The sequence below is a fragment of the Notamacropus eugenii genome, chromosome 1 (genome assembly GCF_028372415.1).
Source record: "Notamacropus eugenii isolate mMacEug1 chromosome 1, mMacEug1.pri_v2, whole genome shotgun sequence".
Lineage (NCBI taxonomy): Eukaryota > Metazoa > Chordata > Mammalia > Diprotodontia > Macropodidae > Notamacropus > Notamacropus eugenii.
Genome location: NC_092872.1, coordinates 260610964 through 260629868, shown reverse-complemented (window position 1 = coordinate 260629868; position 18905 = coordinate 260610964). Strand labels below are relative to the sequence as shown.

General features: G+C 39.9%; 2 protein-coding genes across 13 annotated transcripts in view; both read right to left on the bottom strand.

Moving 5' to 3' along the window:
- Window positions 1-10981, bottom strand: part of RUFY2 (RUN and FYVE domain containing 2) — a 73605-nt gene extending 62624 nt beyond the window's left edge. For 5 of the 8 annotated variants that reach the window (XR_011971600.1, XR_011971601.1, XR_011971599.1 and 2 more), the window contains exons 1-2: window positions 10646-10728; window positions 3415-3588 (exon numbers count right to left, since the gene is read on the bottom strand). Coding sequence is in view for 5 of the 8 variants with exons in the window: in XM_072628789.1 (XP_072484890.1) it covers window positions 3415-3588; window positions 10646-10688 (217 nt within the window). In the remaining 3 variants the exon portion in view is untranslated. Of the gene's footprint in view, window positions 1-3414; window positions 3589-10645 lie in introns of all 8 variants that reach the window. The other 3 variants (XM_072628791.1, XM_072628792.1, XM_072628793.1) reach the window with 1 other exon arrangement.
- Window positions 10982-11458: 477 nt separating this feature from the next.
- The window catches only part of DNA2 (DNA replication helicase/nuclease 2), a 39731-nt gene continuing 32284 nt past the window's right edge, over window positions 11459-18905 (bottom strand). For 4 of the 5 annotated variants that reach the window (XM_072628784.1, XM_072628785.1, XM_072628787.1 and 1 more), the window contains 5 exons: window positions 18697-18901; window positions 16294-16383; window positions 14311-14493; window positions 13882-14028; window positions 11459-12636 (listed from right to left, as the gene is read on the bottom strand). In XM_072628784.1, coding sequence (XP_072484885.1) covers window positions 12583-12636; window positions 13882-14028; window positions 14311-14493; window positions 16294-16383; window positions 18697-18901 — 679 coding nt within the window. In that variant the 3' untranslated portion in view covers window positions 11459-12582. Of the gene's footprint in view, window positions 12637-13881; window positions 14029-14310; window positions 14494-16293; window positions 16384-16471; window positions 16613-18696; window positions 18902-18905 lie in introns of those variants that run through there. The other variant, XM_072628788.1, reaches the window with a different exon arrangement.

Below are 18905 nucleotides of genomic sequence, written 5' to 3'. Positions count from 1 at the left end.
CTGGTTTTAGGAATAACTGGGGTAAAAGTGCTTCAGTGAACTACAAAGAAAATCAGTTAAAAGAACATGTAGGGCCTATCTGTAAGTTCTTCAAAGGAAAAGTCTGCCTCACTCTTGCACCAGTTTCTCCAGTACATACCACAGGACCTGGAAGATAGTAGGTTCTTAACAAAAGTTTATTGATTGCTAATACATGCCATACTGTACATAAGCCAAGTTTCTAAAATCAGATACATTTGTGAAAATAATATAATTTCCCTATTTTCCCAAGACACATGGACCTTTTTTAGACAATTAAGTTAAGAAATAACAAGGGGTTCCTCCTTTTCCTTTGATCTTGGCCCCAACAAGAAAGGGTTACTAGATAAAGCAGGTCAAGCTCTATAACCTTTATAAAATAAGTGAGAAACAAAACCAATTAACTTTTACATGTGAAGAGCTAGTGATGTTAGCCACCTCTAAGTGGTAAAGAAAAAATGAACTCTCTGAAATCCTTTCTTTATAGTGAGTTGGCCTCATGATGAGAATTTGCATAGCATAGATCTCTACGAACAATCTCCAAGGCCTTTAGGAATAGTCTATGCTGATAAAACTAATCAGTACAAAGTACTTTACATGGTGGAAACTTTATGTTGTTTCATCAGGCTGAAAGTGTAACTGACACCTGGTATGGGTTGGCTACTAAAATTGCAATGTTTTGTTTAAAAAGTTGAAATTTACAATGCAACACCCCACCCCACCCCAAAAAACAAGTGAGAGTTCAAAATTCGAGTATTCTGGAAATCATCTTGCAAAGTCTATGCATTTTCCAAGGTCTAGTGAACACATACATAACATTACTACTATTACGGGGAAAAAAATCACTAAAAATGTGTTTTTAACAGTAAATTAAAAGACTGAGAGTGGCTTTCTAATGTTATATAAACATAAAAATTAATGAGTTTATGACCCCATGTTGTGATGTCCAAACTCTGCCACCACAAGTTGCTCCTGGGATTTTGGATTTTTTGTTTGTTTGTTCTTTAACTACCTTACAAATCCTTCTGGGCTTTTATACTTGTTTTTCTTACCTTCATACTCAATAGTAAAAATTTCTCTACTTCCTGTTATTCTCATGCTTTTAATATAAACCAATAGCTGCTCTTTTTCTATTTAAGATATTCTCTCTAAACCCTACTTTTATCTATACATCCTCCACCTTAGTTTATAATTATATAAACTAGAAAAGATACATTATAAATCCAAGACTGCCAGTTAAGTGCAACACTGTATGAAATACAAATAATTCTTTGTAATAGGTCCACTGACATTTTCCTCCAATGTCTCACTGGGAAACAGAGGATGACTCTGAACAATTAAAGGCAGGGTCAGCTGAGTACAAACTCTGACAAAGCCAGCCAAGCTATAAGGGCTCTGCCAGGCAATGGTCTATAATATATCTGTCTGCTGAATGCCAGAGTAACTCAGTTAGCTCTCAAAGGGCCAGAGCTAGATGAATTTTTTAGCAACAGGAAGTCTCAAAGAAATCCTACCAAGTCACAGATGGCTACAATGGTGAGCTGGTGGAAAAACAACTATACTAACAAAACAGTGACTCGACTGCTGAATGCTAAATTGTATTAATAGAAAATGGAATCTATATGGCAACTCTGTAATAAAACCCAACTGAGGTATCTTAACGTTATGAGACGTGTAACTATTCTAGTTATGATCACAATGCTATCACGTGTCGGCAACAATCCAAAAGGAGTTCTCCACATCTGCTAACAGCAGTAGGTTATCTCTATCCTGACAAAGAGCATCCTTACGACCTTGCTCAATGGGGCCCACGATGACAAGAACTGATACTATATTTATAAGTTACAAAAGTTTTTTAAATATTACAATAAAATGTACAAGTAAGTAAAACATGTCTGTAAAGTTGTCATCTATTAGCATGAGGACAATAATCAATAAAGAATGAGATCAAATGAGAAAATGTATGTAAAACACTTTGTAAACCTTTAAGTTCTTTAAAAATCTCAGCTACTCATCAATACCTTTCACTAGCAAGGTGAGAGACTATGGTGTAGAATATTCCATGTGCTATCGGACATAGCCATCGTGTTGGCTCATCTTACTTAACTGTTTTTCTTTGTTGCGAGGTAGGGTTCAACAGGAGTAGCGGGCACACTTATGAGGAGATAGCTACAGAATCAATAAGAGCTAACCCTGATATAATACTTTAATTAAGGTCTGCAAAGTGCTTCACACACTAACTTGATCCTCACAACAACAATAAATGGGAATATTGTCACCGTTTTATATCTGAGGAAACTGAAACTGGCAGGAGTTAAGAAACAGTTGAATAATTAGTAATTGTCTTAGGCAGGATTCAAATGCAAGAATTCCTGACTCCATATGTATGATGCCTTATCCATTACACCTCCAAGCTGCTTGAAACAAAAGGCATTTATATATTTTTAAAGGATGACCAAAAAATTTCATCAGTAATAACAATGACAAACAAAACTTGCATTTTATAGAAAATAAATCAAAGATTTTGTTCTAACCTTAAAGTTGGTAAGGTCATACGTTACGAACTGGAAAGAATCTTACAGAGGATCTACTCTTAAGCCTCTTTTTACAAAGAAGGAAACTGAGGACCAAGACTACACAGGTAGTAAGTAGAGGAGCCAAGGTTCAAAATCAAGTCCCTCTGACTCCAGATCCAGTATTTGTCCTATGACACCACTCTACAGATTTTAACCAAAAAGGTCTTCTTTCCTAACATGTTAACAAAGCATTTTTATAGTCATAAAGTGTTCCTAAAACCAGACCTAACTGAAAACTCACTATTCTATAATTAACCTAAAGAAAATTATCTTGGTCTCAAAGAGCAATATATTCAATAATACCAATAATTTAACCAAAATTTAAAAATAAAATAATAATCACAATTCCAAAAAAGGGCTGATAAGACTGTCAGGTAAGAATTCTTTCAATAAGACGTAATGTTCTCTGATTAATTATTTGTGGGAAAGGTCAGAAAAATATATCTTTTGGATGAATTTTTGGAAAGTATATCTTTGAATATCTGTTGATAATCCAAATAAATTACTCAGGGGTTTGCTAAGAGATGGCTGGAAGAAATTAAGAATAAACATTCCAAATAAGAATGAGTGGATATGTCATCAACTTTAATAGATGACAAATAATGAAAAAAGGTACAGTCAATGAATTGATTGTTCTGTTGAACTTTAATTTCTTCTCCCATATTATTTCCAACTAAGGCAAGACATCAAATATATAACTGAGTGTGATTTGATTTTGAAACTTATCTGAGCCATATAAATAACTCACAAAATTATTTTGTTTTGTGAATAAAATTCACACAGCTGTCTGGGAAAAACCAGGTTAATGAGGCATATTCACCTTTCAGTCCATGCTTCAGGCAATGTTCCATGACCACAAAGAACTGCTGCAAAGGAGGGTAGTCCGAGTCCAAGGTGCGACCAAAGCTCAGAGCCGACTCGATCAGCCCTTTGATACTGAGTTTAGCCATGTTTAGCAAGTTGGCTCTCTCCACAGCCGTGGGGTCCTTTACAGCTAAAAATAAGAGGGAAACCAAGAATGCATTTCAATGAGTAATAGCAAAGTATCACACTGAAAAAATTTCATTTTCTTCAGTGGGAAAACTTGATTTTATCTGCAGAGGCTTACCTGTGGGGAATATCTATCAACTTCACTCAGACTACCTCAAGAAAAATGTGGAAAAAAGGTAAAAACGGCCACTCCCAACACAGGCCTGGCTGATACTACTCTCATCACAACCAGTTTATGTATGTATACAGATCTATGAAAATACACCCATGTCCATTCATAAAGTGTGAGTAAAAATGTTGATTAAATTTGTTATGACTAACAAAGATAAATGAAAGCACCACTACACATGGGCTGAGATCTGTACTAGCAGAGGGAATAACTACACTGACAGACCCACTGGAATAGTGAGGGGCTAGGGATGGCTACTTGATGGGTTTAGGGAGCTTTAGAGGGAGCAGCTTTTCCCCAAGTAAGCTCGTACTTTACGGAGCTGCCTTGAACCCTGTGTGATTTGGTGGCTTACTCCAAATCCCAGGGCCCATTTGTATCGGGAGTGGTTTCTAACACATGCTGTCCTGGATCTGAGCCCAGTTCTCTATCCATTATATAAGAGCGGTAAATTACGGGGGGTGGGGGGCGGGGAGGAAAGCAAGTTTCACTCTTTAGTTATTACCTTTAAGAGAGAATGAAGTAAAAACAGAAATGAGCAATTATAAGAAATACTACAGAGGCAACACAGTCAGGTCTTTCAGGGAGGAAGACTGGGGGGTTCAAGTTCTGCCGGATACTCTATAACTAGGACATTCTGAACCTCACAGGGCTCCAGGCCACTCTCTGCTGTAAAGACAAACAACTTTAAAATACTTCAGTACTCTGACTGATCCATGCAGTGACAATCAAATGCAATTCTAGAGGACAGAGAGCGAACCTCCTAAGAGGTGCAGCCCAAGGCATTATTTTTGGATACAGCCAATGCGGAAATCTGTTTTGCTTGACTCTGCACATTTGTTGCAAGGGACATGTTTTATTTTTTTTTTTTCCAACAGGGAAGGGGGAAGAATAGAAGGGAGAGAAAAGAAATACCTGTCAATTGAAAAAATAAAAGTTAAAAAAAGAAAAACTCTCTAAGGTTATAAGTTACAGACTTAATTGCTGATAGCTCTAGACTCTGGGCCCCTCCCCCAAGATATGTTTAAGTCCTTTATGTAAATACTCTCTACTCTTTCAAGCAACTTAGATGCCAGAATTCTAAGGACAACGGCTCACCATCAACACAGCAAAAAAAACAGTAACAACTTTAAGGTTATAATACATTTAACTCAAATCTAGATCTTTTGTATATGTAAAAAAATCCTCATTTATCATCAAAGTACCTTTGACAAAATTAGAATGTACAGACAAATTAAGGGGATATTTTTAAAAACCATATGATTTGGAGTGAGGAAGGGTTTTAAAAATCATCTAATTGGTCCACCTGATTTTACAGGGGAGGAAACTAATGTCCAGAGAATTGAAATGTCTAGCCCCAGTCAGGTAGGTTAATAAAAGGACCAGAATTCTAGCCAATATTTCCATTACATCGTGCAACATTTTAGCAGCTATGAAAAACCATGATTTTAACTTTTCCTTCCTTCATGATTTCCAAAGACTTATGTATTATAGCATCTTTTAATGCTATTGATACATTAAATATGCCTATTCCAAACGGTATTTTTTCTTAATTTGTTGTTGTCATTCAATTGTATCCAGTTCTTCACGAACCTGTGGACCACAGCACACCAATACTGTCCATGGGGTTTTCTAGGCAAAGATACTGGAGTGGTTTGACATTTCCTCTTCCAGTAGATTAGGCAAACAGAGGTTAAGTGACTTGCCCAGGGTCACATAGTTAGTAAATGTCTGACGCTGAATTTAAACTCAGGTCTTCCTGACTCTAGGCCCAGCACTCTATCCACTAAGCTATCTAGTTTCCTCCTTTTCCTTAACAAAGGAGTACAATTACCTGAAAATATGCATATAAGTACTAAATTTTATGATCTCTTTATTTTTCCACCCTACAAAATGCTTATAATAAGGTGGTTTTCCGTCTTACAGCTTCCATTCACTGTCCATACAGATCACACCATGTTTAATTTCTAAGAAGACAGGCATATTTAAATAAAATTTAATTTATAATAGTTTTCATTTTTGGTCTTTCTTCCCTCCCTTTTTCAGTCAAACTCCTGGAAACAGCTGTCTGCCCTTATTGCCTTCATTATCTCTTCTGTCTTCTCAATCCTTCCCAATGTGGGCTCTGCCAATCAGCAATCAATTTAAACTGCTCTCTCAAGTTACCTATAATTCTGGTCTTTTCTCAGTCCTCATCCTTCTCCATCTCTCTTTGACATGTGACAATGATGACCAATCTCTCCTCCTAGATCCTCCCCCTCTGGGTTTTCATGGCAATGCTCTCTTGCTTCTCTTACCTAAGAGCATTCTTTTCAGTCTCCTTTGCTAAACAATCATATGTATTGTGCTCCCTAACTGTGGGCATAAATTAAGGCTCTATCCTCAGTCCCTTTCACTTCTAAACTCTCTCATTGAACAATGAACATTTCAAACTAAATGTCCTGTGGATTGACCAAACTCAAAATATCTGAAAGTGAATTCTCCTTTGTCTCTCAACCTATACCTCTTCTGAAATTCCTTATTACTGCTGAGAATATCACCAGCCTCTAAGTCACTCTAGACAAACACTCAGTTGCCAAATCTTGTTATTTCTACTCACAACAATTCAGACCCCATTGCACCTTGCCTGAAGTAGTAGGAGAGCTTACTGACTTGGTCTCTTTGCCCCAACTCTCTCCCCACTCCAAACCATTTTCCATACTGTGGCCAAAATGATTTTCCTAAAGCACAGGCTTAACTATGTCACCCCTCTATTCAGAAAACTCCAGTGGTTCCTTCCTACTCCTATGATCTATAAATACAAACACCTCTGTGTAGCACTTAAGGCCTTTCACAGCTGGGTCTTCAAACCTAGCTCTCCAGTCTTCTTACATGTTACTCCTTTTGAAAAGTCCAAACTGGCCTTCTGTTTGTGATTACTGAATGTTATAGTTATATCAGTAGCACACCTAACAAGGAGTCATTTAGGCTAAGTGGTCCTAATGCCCATAAAAGCACAAAGGCAAAGACAGTTTGTACTCTTCTGCTGTTCTGACCCATGTTAAGTGCTAGGTGGATGAGACTAACAGGTTTTGATTGGATGAAACCCTTGATTTGCTTGCAGGGGTCTTGAGTCGTTCTTTCTGCTGCTTTAGAAAGCTATCTTGATTTATGGTCCCCATAAAGAAACTCCCCCAAAGTCTTACTCAAGCCTGGTATTAAGCAATGAGTGCCCCCTAGAAATTTTCTTCTGTGTTTGAATCTGACTAGGAATTCCCCCCTCCTAAATCTGACACTGATGACCTGTTCTCAACCATGCTCATTCTCAGGGTATATACCTCCTATACACCAACTGTGAGTGTATTCCCTCCCCAACACATCGGCCTTCTCTGTCTGTTTATACTGCCATACAGCATGTGTATATGTGCTTTTGTTTGCTTGCTTGCTTTGTTGCATAATAAACTCTTGTTTGTATCAGATTCCTGAGTACCAATTTCTTGAAATTCCTGTACCCAAGTCTTTGCTTTAACTGGAGCTAAGGAGAAATAAAGGACTATTCCTCATAAATGATATACTCTTGCCATATCTTTGCAATAATTGTGCCCTGTGCCTCCTTTCCTTCAAGGCTTAGGCACCACCTGCTACATGAAACCTTTCCTGCTCCCCATAGGTGCTAGTGCTTTCCCCCCAAATCGCAATATATCTAGCAAGTATATACCTGTAGATATTCACGTTGTCTCCAACATGCTACACTAGGAGAGACCTGAGAGCATGTTTTTTGTCTTGTATCCCTCTGCCTAGCATAGTGTATGGCACCCAACAAGCACTTCATACTGGCTGACTGGTTTCTTTTCGACTATATTTAATTTTCAACATTTTAAGATCTTCTTAAAAACTTGCAAGTCCTTGCCCAGAGTTCATGTCAATTTTCACAGCTATTACATAAAGGCTGGCAGTATATATTGCAAACTAAAGAGAAAACAGAGAAGCAAGGAAAAGTGAATGATTGTGTCAAAAAATAATTTAATTCACAGAATTGGTATTACTGCTTGGGTTGCCCAATTTTCAGACTGGCAGTCAAAAAAACAGGGTAATATTATTTTTTCCCATTAGACAGTTCAGGGTTCAAAAATGCCCACCATCCAGTACAGTGATCTCTGCTATCTTTCCTACTTTAGAAGGATGCTTCCAAACCTGCAGTAACTTTGGACACTGACAGCTAGAAATGATTAGCTATCAAACTGGTAAAACAAAAAAGGTATTCACCCATAACATTAATAAAATTGCACATAATAATAACTCATGCAATTTCTTAAAATTTCCTGGAGAACAAAAGTACACTAGTATATTCCCAACAATGACTTGCACAGAGGAAGTGGTAATAAAAGATATCCAAAAAAGTATGTTCAAGAAAAGGAAGTGGGTTGGGCACGATAACAAATAGACTGTCTACGTGCTCCAATTGATACCCAAAGAATGGTTAAAAAGTAGATTAAGCTGGTTGGAGAATTTATGGGAGGACAGAGGCAAGAACCACAGAAGATGGTATGAGTAGATTAAGATCAGCACCAGAGGAAGGATTACCCAGATCAATGATTAATGGCTACAATCTTGGAAATGTTTTTGCAGTAAGTGACTAGGCATTTAAGATAATTATATATTACAAAACACAGAACGTGACTGCTTTATTGTCCATCACACGACTCCCGTGGGGTAAGACAATCAGGACAAAGGAATGGTTTTTGTACAACCAGCTTAACCAGTGTTGAAAGATTTCTTTTCTCCTTTTTATGCTAGGATTTAAACTTGGCGGAGACCTCACACCCCTCTTAATTCTACACATGAGAAAATGGAGAAGCATTTCAAATCACAAGTAGAGCTATTATCCTACCCATAACAGTATCAGAAGAATTCATATATTCCAAGGTGCTGTTCCTCTGTAAAATGAAGGACTTGTACTAAAAGATGATCTCTTTAAAGTACTTTCCAGCTGTGACACGCTGGCATTCCATTACTATGAGTTTGTAACCTCAATTCTGCCACTGGACAGGATGATATTAGGGAAAGAGCCAGAGTTTTTGTCAGAAGGCCTAGATACCCAAACATCTTAAACACGAGTTCAAAAGAACTCACTATTTTCTCCCTCACAAACCTATCCTGCTTCTCCCATTCCTTATTTCTGTTGAGGGGGCTGCCACCTTCCTCTCAGTCACTGAAGTTTTCAGCTTCCATGTCATTCTGGATAACTCCTTGCTCTGACTTACCCCACATATCCGCTCAGTACCTAAATACTAGTGTTTCTAAATGCAGAATGAAGATACTGTTTTCTCCTTTGTTATGTTTTGCTTTTCTCATGGTTTCTCCCATTCATTTTAACTCTTCTATGCAACAAGACGAATATGAAAATGTGTTTAATAGGAATGTATGTGTAGAATCCACATAAGATTGCATGTCATCTTGGGGAGGGAGGAGGAATGGAGGGGGAGGAAAACAAATAAATTAATAAATTTGGTGGAAAAATAGACACAGAGAGAAATTAGCGGCCTTCTGAATAGCTTTCAAAAAAATACTATTGTTTCTACCACATCTTTCCAATGTATTCCTTTTGCTTCATTCACACAGTCATCACCTGGTTTAGGCTTCGTTGCCCCTCATCTGGATTATTTTCATAGTCTCCTGGTAGAAATCTTTACTCTAGATCTTTCCTCACTCCAACCCATCCTCAGCACAGCTCCTAAAGAGATTTTCCTCAAGATCAACTCTGATCATGCCATCCTCCAACCCCCAATAAACTCTTTTGCTGTTACCTCTAAAATCAAGTATAAATTCCTGTTACACATGTATATAGCCCTACTCACCCTGATCCCAATCTACCTTTCCCGTACTATATGTTACTCCTTTTCGTGTGTACTATAGTCCAGCTGAACTACCCTTCTTATTACCATTCCTCAAACCTAAGACTAGCTTCTGCCTTTATATTCTTTTTGCACTGGCTATCATCAAATATCTTAGAATCCTCTCCTTTCATCCATTGATCAGCCCAGGCCCCACTTTCTAGATGAAGCATTTCTTGCTTCCCCAGCTTCAAGTGCCTTCCTCTAAAATTATCCTGGACATATTTTATGTATATGTATGTATGTGTGTACACGTATGTACGTATATATCAATGTTCATTTGCAATCTCCCCAACCTCCCACAAGACTAAACTCCCGAAGGGGTGGGAATTGGCTTTTGTCTTTGTTATCTCAAGAGCTTCTGGCACACAGTAGGTACTTAATCAATGCTTAGACAATGCCTGGACCTCGGAGATCACCCAGTGCAGACCATCATTTCAGAGACAGGAACTGGAGGTCTACAGGTTAAGTAACCTGCCTGCGACCACCCATGGACAGCCAGGAATCCAACCCAATCTTTCCTGGCAGACGGTCTCCGACACCGCCCAGGGCAGGCTCACCCGCCCCCGCCCCAGCCCCGCCCCGGGCAGCTCCTGCTTACACACACGCGTGCACGTGTACATGCCAAGACACGTATGGCGGGGCATGCCCCGTACACAGCTCCCACGGGTCCGGGGGAGTCCCTTTGTTTCCACGGGCCCAGCCCTTAGGCCAATGCCCGTCCCACAGGGGGTGCCGGGGCTCCAGGCCGCCGTGCCCCGCAGCCAGACTGGGAGTGCCCGGTCCGGGCCCCCTGGCTCCCCGGGTGGGCCCTCTCTGGGCTTCGGTTTCCTCTTCTGTCCTAGGGGAGAGCGGGTCTTCAAGGTCTCCTGCAGCTCTCGGACGAGGACCCCGCCGACCCGTCATCTCACCCCGCCCGCCCCGAGACCCTGGGCCGCCCAAGCCCCGCTCCCTCTCCTCCTCTCCCCCACGGCGGCCCCCGCGTTGCCATGACGACCCAGCCCGGGGGCTCGGCTCACCCTTTTCAGACGCACCCCGCGACCCCGGCCCCTCCTTACCCATGGCGGCGGCGGCGGCGGCGGCGGCAGCAGCTCCACTTCGGGTTCTGGGAGCCGCTGGTCTCGCTTCCCGGCCCACAGCCACGGCCGCCGCCGCCACAGCGTCCCTGGGCGGGCGTGACGCAGGCGGGCCACAGCGCCACCCTGCGGCCGGAGGAGCGCAGCGAGCCGGGACCGGGGCACGGGGCTAGGACGCGGAGCGGAGGGAGGACGGCGAGGCGGCGGCCGGCTGAGGCTGGGAGTGACAGGAGCGACCGCGCCAAGGGAGGCGCCAAGAAAGAGAAGGAGGCGGTCCCCGAGCTAGGGGGCGGGGCGACGCCAGGACTCATCCCGCCATCCTTAGCACGAGACGAGGGGGCGGGGCGACGGAAGACGCCGAGGGAAAAACCTGGCTCCAATACTGGATGGGGGGACGGGGCAACAGAGACACGCTGTGGGCGGAGCCATGCCTGAGAGGGGCTGAAGAGGCGGGGCGAGGGAGCGGCCCGCAGGCCGAGCTGCGATTGGACCTGGGGCGTGACTGGCGTCTCAAGCTCCCGGCTTGGCCCCGCCCTCCGCTCCTTGGTGCCCCCCCCAGCCTCCCGCCTCCTACCTTCGGCCAAGCTCTGTGTGGGCTGGGAGACTCCTGGCTGCGGTGGAGAAGGACCTCGGGAGTGTGACGGCCTCCCTTCCTACGCTCCCTCCCTCCTCCCTCTGCTCCTTCTCTCCCTCCCACCCTCCTTTCCTTTCGTTATTAATAAATTCTAGAATCACAAATGCCGCATTAAGGCCAGAGAAGTGGAAAACAAGAATTTATTTGGCACATTCTAACAAAAACATGAAGTAGAGGCACCATTTTTACACACAAACGAATCTGTTAAAAATGCCTTCCAAGTAAATGTACATCGAAGACATTCAAATTTAAGTTAAACCATATGGATCAAATAAATAACAAAAAACCAAACGTGAAACAATTCCGATTTTCACTACATTTTTACATAAAGGACACAGTACCTAGTTTACCTAAATAAGGCAAGAAATATGTAAACATAAACAGAATAAAACATGTAGAGGGTTTTTATACTTGGTCCAAGCAATAAGTTTAACTTTGAAAATAAGAGTAAATCTAATATTCTGTTTCGTATTAAAATTCATTGGAAACAAACTTAAATCCTGTAAAGCAGCTAAGGTGTAAAAACCCAAAACAAGAGCAAAATGTCTGGGACTAGCACAATGAGACCACTCCCCTCCAAAAAACCAAATAACAAAAATCAGCACTCTGGAAAGACTGCCATCCTTTATGGAATGAAGGATTAGGATGGGAGATTTATAAAAAGAACCAAAAACATGGTTTTAACCACCACAGGAGTATCAAAATTATGGTAAGAATAAAACTAATTCCCAAAATAGTCTTTTAAAAAAAAACAAACCATTTTTTTCTCATAAATAACCAGGTATTAAATCTACAAGGCCAATGTAGGTCCTAAAATTCTTAACTTTTCAGAAATGCATCTATTTTCAAAGCTAAGGAGGGGGATGGAGGGTGGGGGAATAATCAATCCTCCTTTTCTAATACCTTATTTTTAAAAGTTCACTTAAACTACAAATTTGTAATACTTCCCAGTTCTAGGGCTCACAACAAGAATTCTTATACTAAAATCTTTTTTAAGTTTACAACAAAGTTATAAAGGGGAAAATCCTAGATAGGTATTTAGTGCCCTATAAGTCAAATTTCATTTAGTGTATTAATTAGTTTGGATGCTTATGGAGAGGTAGAAAGGCCAACACTTCACTTTAGAAAATCCACATAAAATGACTAATCATAGGCACTTGGGCATCTAAATGTTAAAATAAAGAGTGTAAAGAGGTACTCAAGTCTTAAAGAAGCAGCTGAGATGATGTTTTCACCTTTGAAGTCATCAGATGTTATACTGACAAATATTTTCAAGCGCTCCCAAAGGAAGATCGAAAATGTAAAGCTGTTAAAGAACATACAATTCATACCACATGTCCCCCCAGGCAGTGTGTGACTGGACATTTTTTATGACATTATACTTTAACGGTTTATTGTACAAATCCATGTGCAATACTACTGAAACAAGAGCTTTTGGAAAAGGTCATCTCCTGTCATAAAAACCACCACTTAGCCCTGCACCATCCTCTAGTATATAGAAAGCCAGGTCCCAGAATGAACAAAGCTGTGGTTTGTAGCATGAATAAGAAAGGAGGGGAGAGCAACCAGCTTAGGTAAGAAATAATGTCCTACATTTCTTACCTTATCAACCATTCCTTAGGGGCAGCTACGTGGTGCAATGCATGGGGCCTGGAATCAGAAAGTCCTGGGTTCAAACTCAGCCTCAGACATCTTTTACTAGCTGTGAAAAACTGAGCAAGTCACTTAAGGTTCTGTTTGCTTCAATCTCTTCATCTGTAAAATGGGGATAATAACACCTACCTCCCAGGGCTATTGTGAGAATCAAATCATGTCATATTTGCAAAGTGCTTAGCACAGGCCCTACCACAAAGTAAGTGCTACATGTTAGCTATCATTATTATTAATATTATTACTTATTCCTGGCCTCCTCCTTTCCTCCCCTATCTTTTGTATATTCACTTCTTTTAATGCACTAATCACAAAACAGGACAGCTGCAATGCCCAGGAGCTTGGGGATGTGAAAAGGTCATCAAACATAAGACCTACCTTTGAGGCTCAGTCCCAACCTTTCATCAGTCTAGTGTGCAACCTTGAGTAAATCCCAAGCCTTAAGTTCCTCACTAATAAAGATCATAAGCCTTGCACCATACTCTCCCAATTGCTATTAGAATCGGAGAAGTATACATCAAGGGCTTGGTAAATATATATATAAATGGGAGGCCTGATGCTCAGGAAGCAGGGTAGGGTAGTAAAAAGAGACCTGGCCTAGGAGGGAAACGGGTCTGTTGGGTCTGGGCTCTGATACTGCCTGGGGGACCATGGACAAATAAGCCCCCTCCATCTACCTGAACCTTAGCTCCTTTACCTGCTAAATGGGAAAACCACCTCTCCTAAGTATTCATGGAGTATCTGTGAGAAAGGCTTGGTTTTTTCTTCATTGGTAAAAACGGGCTATTGTAAGGAGGGAAATTTAGTTAAATAATACATTGTACCCATGTCAAGAAAATCATATCACTTCAAGTGAAGGCTCTTTTATGAGCAATCACACACAGAAAAAGGATATTTTGTTTTCTGACTTTAGGTAACAGAGCAGCTTCTCCACAGGAGGATAGAGGCTCAGGGACGGCACGCAGCCCAGCAACACCAGCTTGTGTTTGGCTCTTGTGATGGCAACATTAAGGCGCCTCCAATCCTTTAAAAGCTCGCCAAGCTGTAACAACAAAGAAGATTACAAATTTTGTCTTACGTTTTTGGAATTCAGTTAAATTTAGAGTTTAAAAAAGAGCAATTAATACATGAGCCACAACTGGACTATACTACAAACATGACAATTATATAGGGGAAAGGATGCCCTGCACATAATTTTCAAATATGGGTAGTGCCAAATAAAATAAAAACTTAAGAAATAATGTGCACAACTGATTTCCTAGTCATCAACATTAACAATTTAAGGCCTCTCAAAGACAAATTAGAACAAACAAAATTCACTCACAATTCCATCTTTATTACTTCTAACAAAAGATACTAGAATGATGCTTTTGTCTCTTCCTTGATATTTGTCCACAGTGTTAACTTCTACTGCACTGACAGAAGAATGAGTCAGCAGACTGGTGATGGTCTTTAGCTGCTGCCTATACGGAGCAATGACACCAATATCCGCCGGATTGCAACCTGCCTAAAGGAAAAGAACGTACCACAATCTGAAAATCACGACTTTTCCTCAGTCATTTGACTAAACCATTCACAAATTCCAAGACTTTCATGGCATCCTGCCCTAAAGGAATAAACAACCCTGTTTTTCTCAAGAAGTGAGCAGCACACTGACCTCCCATTTGTTCCAAAAGAAGACCACTATTTCCCATGAGACAATAGTCTTCACAAGCAGGCTGTTCTTCAATCCATGGCAAAATCATAAATTGGTTTTTTAAACATCTTTACTAAATACAACATTATAACTGTCTATTATTTCTGCATCAAAGGCTTCTAGATATATCCCTCCTAACCCTCCACTATGAGTGCTCCCTTACAAAGAAAAAACTGAAGCAAAACCAACCACAGTGACTTACACAGCAGATGGGACATTCTGTCCCCACAGTTTCTGCGCCCCCACACCCCTCCACTGGCAGATGCACTTCTCTAAGGAAAGGGGAAAGATATGTTTCATGCTCTCTTCTCCAAGACCACCACTGGTCATGACCATCACTCTAATTTGGGCTTCCTTTTAGCATTCTTTTTTAGATTGCTGTAGTCATCGTATCTCTGAAATATATTATTAAAAGAATGCTTTGTGGCCACTTAGAAAGAGAAGCAGTAGTCCTTCTAAGCCTGCATGGGTTCTCAACAATTTACACCACAGTAACTACATACCTTTTCTGAAAGAGTTATTAGCTTGACAATCAGGGGAACACTAAATTAATAACAGACTGAGATTTCAGCAAGACATGCATGGGATAAAATCTCTCCCTCTATCCCTGCGAGTAAGATGAAAAGACACAAGCTAAATGACAGTATGTAGTTAGGTGGATTCAGAGCTAATTAAACACCTGAATCCAAAGGGTGGAGATCAATGAACCAATATGATTCTAGAAGGACATCTCTAGTGAAGTGCACAGGACTGTATTCTTGGTCCTGTTCCATTCAACAATTTTAATCAACAACTTCAATGAAGGCAAAAATGGCATGCATACATCCCCACACTGGTACATATTACAGATAAAATATTAGTCCTCTTGCAAAGCCTCATTAAAAATGCACTTTATTTTTTTGAAATCAGGGCTACCTTAGGAAAATTCAAGGTCTATAGTAAGCAGAGTAAGGAGACTTTGGTTTGAATCCAAGATCTGCCTTAATTATTCTGATGACATCAGGCAAGTACTCCATCCTCTCTGGTTCACACTTTTTTCTGTTTATAAAATGAGGGGCTTTGATTAGAATAAAGGTTAACCTTTGTTATGTCCAAGATCCCTCTGGCAGTCCACTGAAACCTATGTACCCCTTTTCAGAATAATGTTTTTAAATGCATAAAATAAAATACAGAGGAAACTAATTATATTAAAATAGCTACTGAAATATTTTTAATATTGTATAATGGTATGATACCAACACTAACACATGATATCATATATTATATCTTAATGTTAATATAATAATATTCTGTAACATAAAACATCTAAAAATAAATATAAACTAAAAAGAATATTTTATTTTTAAAAAGTTCACTGACCTCAGAGTAAGGAAGCCCTGAAAAGGTGAGATCTAAAGTTTCTCCAAGATCCAAAATTTTATGAATCTGTGAAATTTCCAAGCAGTACTGACTACACCTGGCAGTAGCAATGTAACTTAACCTTATTTCTCAACTATAGATGACTATACTTAGTGCAAAATAGAAATATTTTAGGTAAATTGTGTTAAAGTAAAACAAAACCTGCTATAAGGATATTTTTAACATTAGCAAACAAAATACATTTCAAAATACCTTTATAAAAACCGAGGCCAGGAAAACTATGAACTTGGCTTCTGTTATGTTACTCACACCACCCTTTTCAGCCTGCTCTGGTGCTGGAACCTAATAAAGAAAAGCAAACAACCAAAAATATGTAAAAAAAAAAATAACCTCAAGAGGGAATTCAACAATGTACTATAAAATTACCTACAGAGAGGCCAAGGCATTGTGGGCTACTGCACAGCAATCATTCCCCACAGCTGCCCCACAATTCTTTGGCCATTCTGCCATGCTCATCAGGACAATTGTGTTTCCAAGGTACCCTGACAACCAGATATTGGTACTCCAGGCACTGAAAAGGAATATTCCTCAATGTGAATTGATAATTTGGCATTTGGTTTACAAACATGCCTCTTACCAATTTTATTAAGCTGAAAAAATTACTCAGAGTCTGGTATCCTCTCAGTGACTGTTAAGATAAATTGAAACAACTGGGAATAATTGGGAGAGAAAAGAGAAAACTCAGGGTGGACATAATAAGCTGTCTTTAGGTAATAATAATAATTATTATTATAATAACAATAGCTAACATTTAGATAGCACTTACCTTGTGCCAGGCACAGGTTAAACACTTCACAATTATTACCTCATGTAGTCCTCACAACAATCTTTGGATGTAAGTACTGTTATTATCCCCATTTTACAGACAAGGGAGCTGAGACTAACAGAGATTAAGTGACTTACCCAGGGTCACAAAGCTAGTATGTAAATGAAGCTAGATTTGAACTCAGGCCTTCCTGAGGTCAAGCCCAGTATTCTATCCACTATGGCACCTAGCTGCACATATTACCTATATATCTGATGGCCTTTGAAATGGAAGAGTAAGGAGATTTATTCTGCTTGGTCCCAGAAAGAAGAATCAGGAGTAATGGTGGGGAAGGTGCAGAGAAGATATCTATATATCTTAATAAATATATAGAAAAACTTGCTATCAGGGAATGACAAGCATTGTGGTGAACGGAAAGATCACTGGGTTTGAAGTCAAAAAAACTAGATTCAAATTCCACCTCTGCTATGTGCTACCTGTGAGACCTTAAGTCAGTCACTTTCCTCTCTGGGTCTCAGTTTCCATCTTTTTTTTTCCCCTCAAATTTATTAACCTATTTGTTTTCAGTTTTCAGTAATCACTTCCGTAAGCTCTTGCTTCATTCTCGGTTCCAATTCCATAGTTCTATCTCAGGATGTGGATATGCATCATGAGTCCTTTGGAAATGTTTTAGGTCCTTGCATTGCTGTGAAGGTTAAGTCTATCAAAATCAGTCCTCACACACTGTGGCTGTTACTGTGTACAATGTTCTCCTGGTTCTGCTCCTTTCACTCAGCACTGGTTCATATAAGGCTTTTCTGAATTTTCTGAAGTCGTCCTGTTTGTCATTTCTTAGAGCACAACAGTATTCCATTACATTCATACACCACAACTTGCTCAGCCATTCCCCAATTGATAGGCATCCCCTAGATTTCCAGTTCTTGTCTACCACAAAAAGGGCTGCTATAAATATTTTTATACATGTAGATCCTTTTCTCATTTTTATGATCTCTTTGGGATACAGCCCTAGAAGCAGTATTGCTGGGTCAAAGGGTATGCACATTTTTATAGCCCTTTGGGCATAATTCCAAATTGCTCTCTAGCAATTTCCATCTTTAAAATGAGGGGCTAGGACAAGATGACTTTTGAGATTCTTTCCAGCTCTAAATCTCTGCTTCTCTAATGAGAGCTTTCCAAGAGTGGAACAGGCTATTCTAAGTTGCAGCAGGTTCCTCCTCCCAAACTTGATGACCACTTGGCAGGTATATTGTGTAAGAAATTCTGATTCAAGGGTGGGTTGGACTATAGGGTTTCTGAAATCTTTTCCTTCCAGTTCTGATATTCTGTGGAATCAAAATCCTGAAAACTAAAGCTGAGAATCAAAAAATGAACCTTGACAAATCCACCACAAATTGTATGTTTCATGAGATCCTGCAAGTGAATTAGTTAGCCCTACTCATCAGAATTATAACAGATGATTTCTGAGTCAGGAAAAATTACTTTAAAGCTAAACAAACAGAAATAATGGTCATCTACGCTAACACCTGACCTTGTCCAAGATTAGTGTGGTCACCATTCCTACTATGTTACAATCTTTCTAAAGAGCATAATAGGTTACTCATTTCCACAGACATATATGAACTCTCTAAAAAGGCAACTTCAAAATTACCTTGAAAGAAATCAAAGAAGAAATGAATTCATAGAGGCAGGATTTCCAGCACATGATTAGGTTGAACAGATAGAGCAAAAATACTGACATTTCTCAAATGAATTTATAGAGATTTAAATAATATAACCTAACATATCTGGAGAGATGCAATTTATCAAAAAGATGACACTATGATATTCACCTTTTCTGTGTTAAGAAAACAGACAGGATTGTTTGGTTCAAACGCCCCTTTCAGCCAAGAAGTTTCAGAACAACTTCGGTGAGCCTGGAGGTCCAACATCACTTCTTTCAGGCGGGGTAGGCTAACTGTGGCATTGGCTACTTTATCTGATCCACACTCAAGTTTTCCTTCATACACTAACTTATTACTTAAGGACATAACTGCACTAA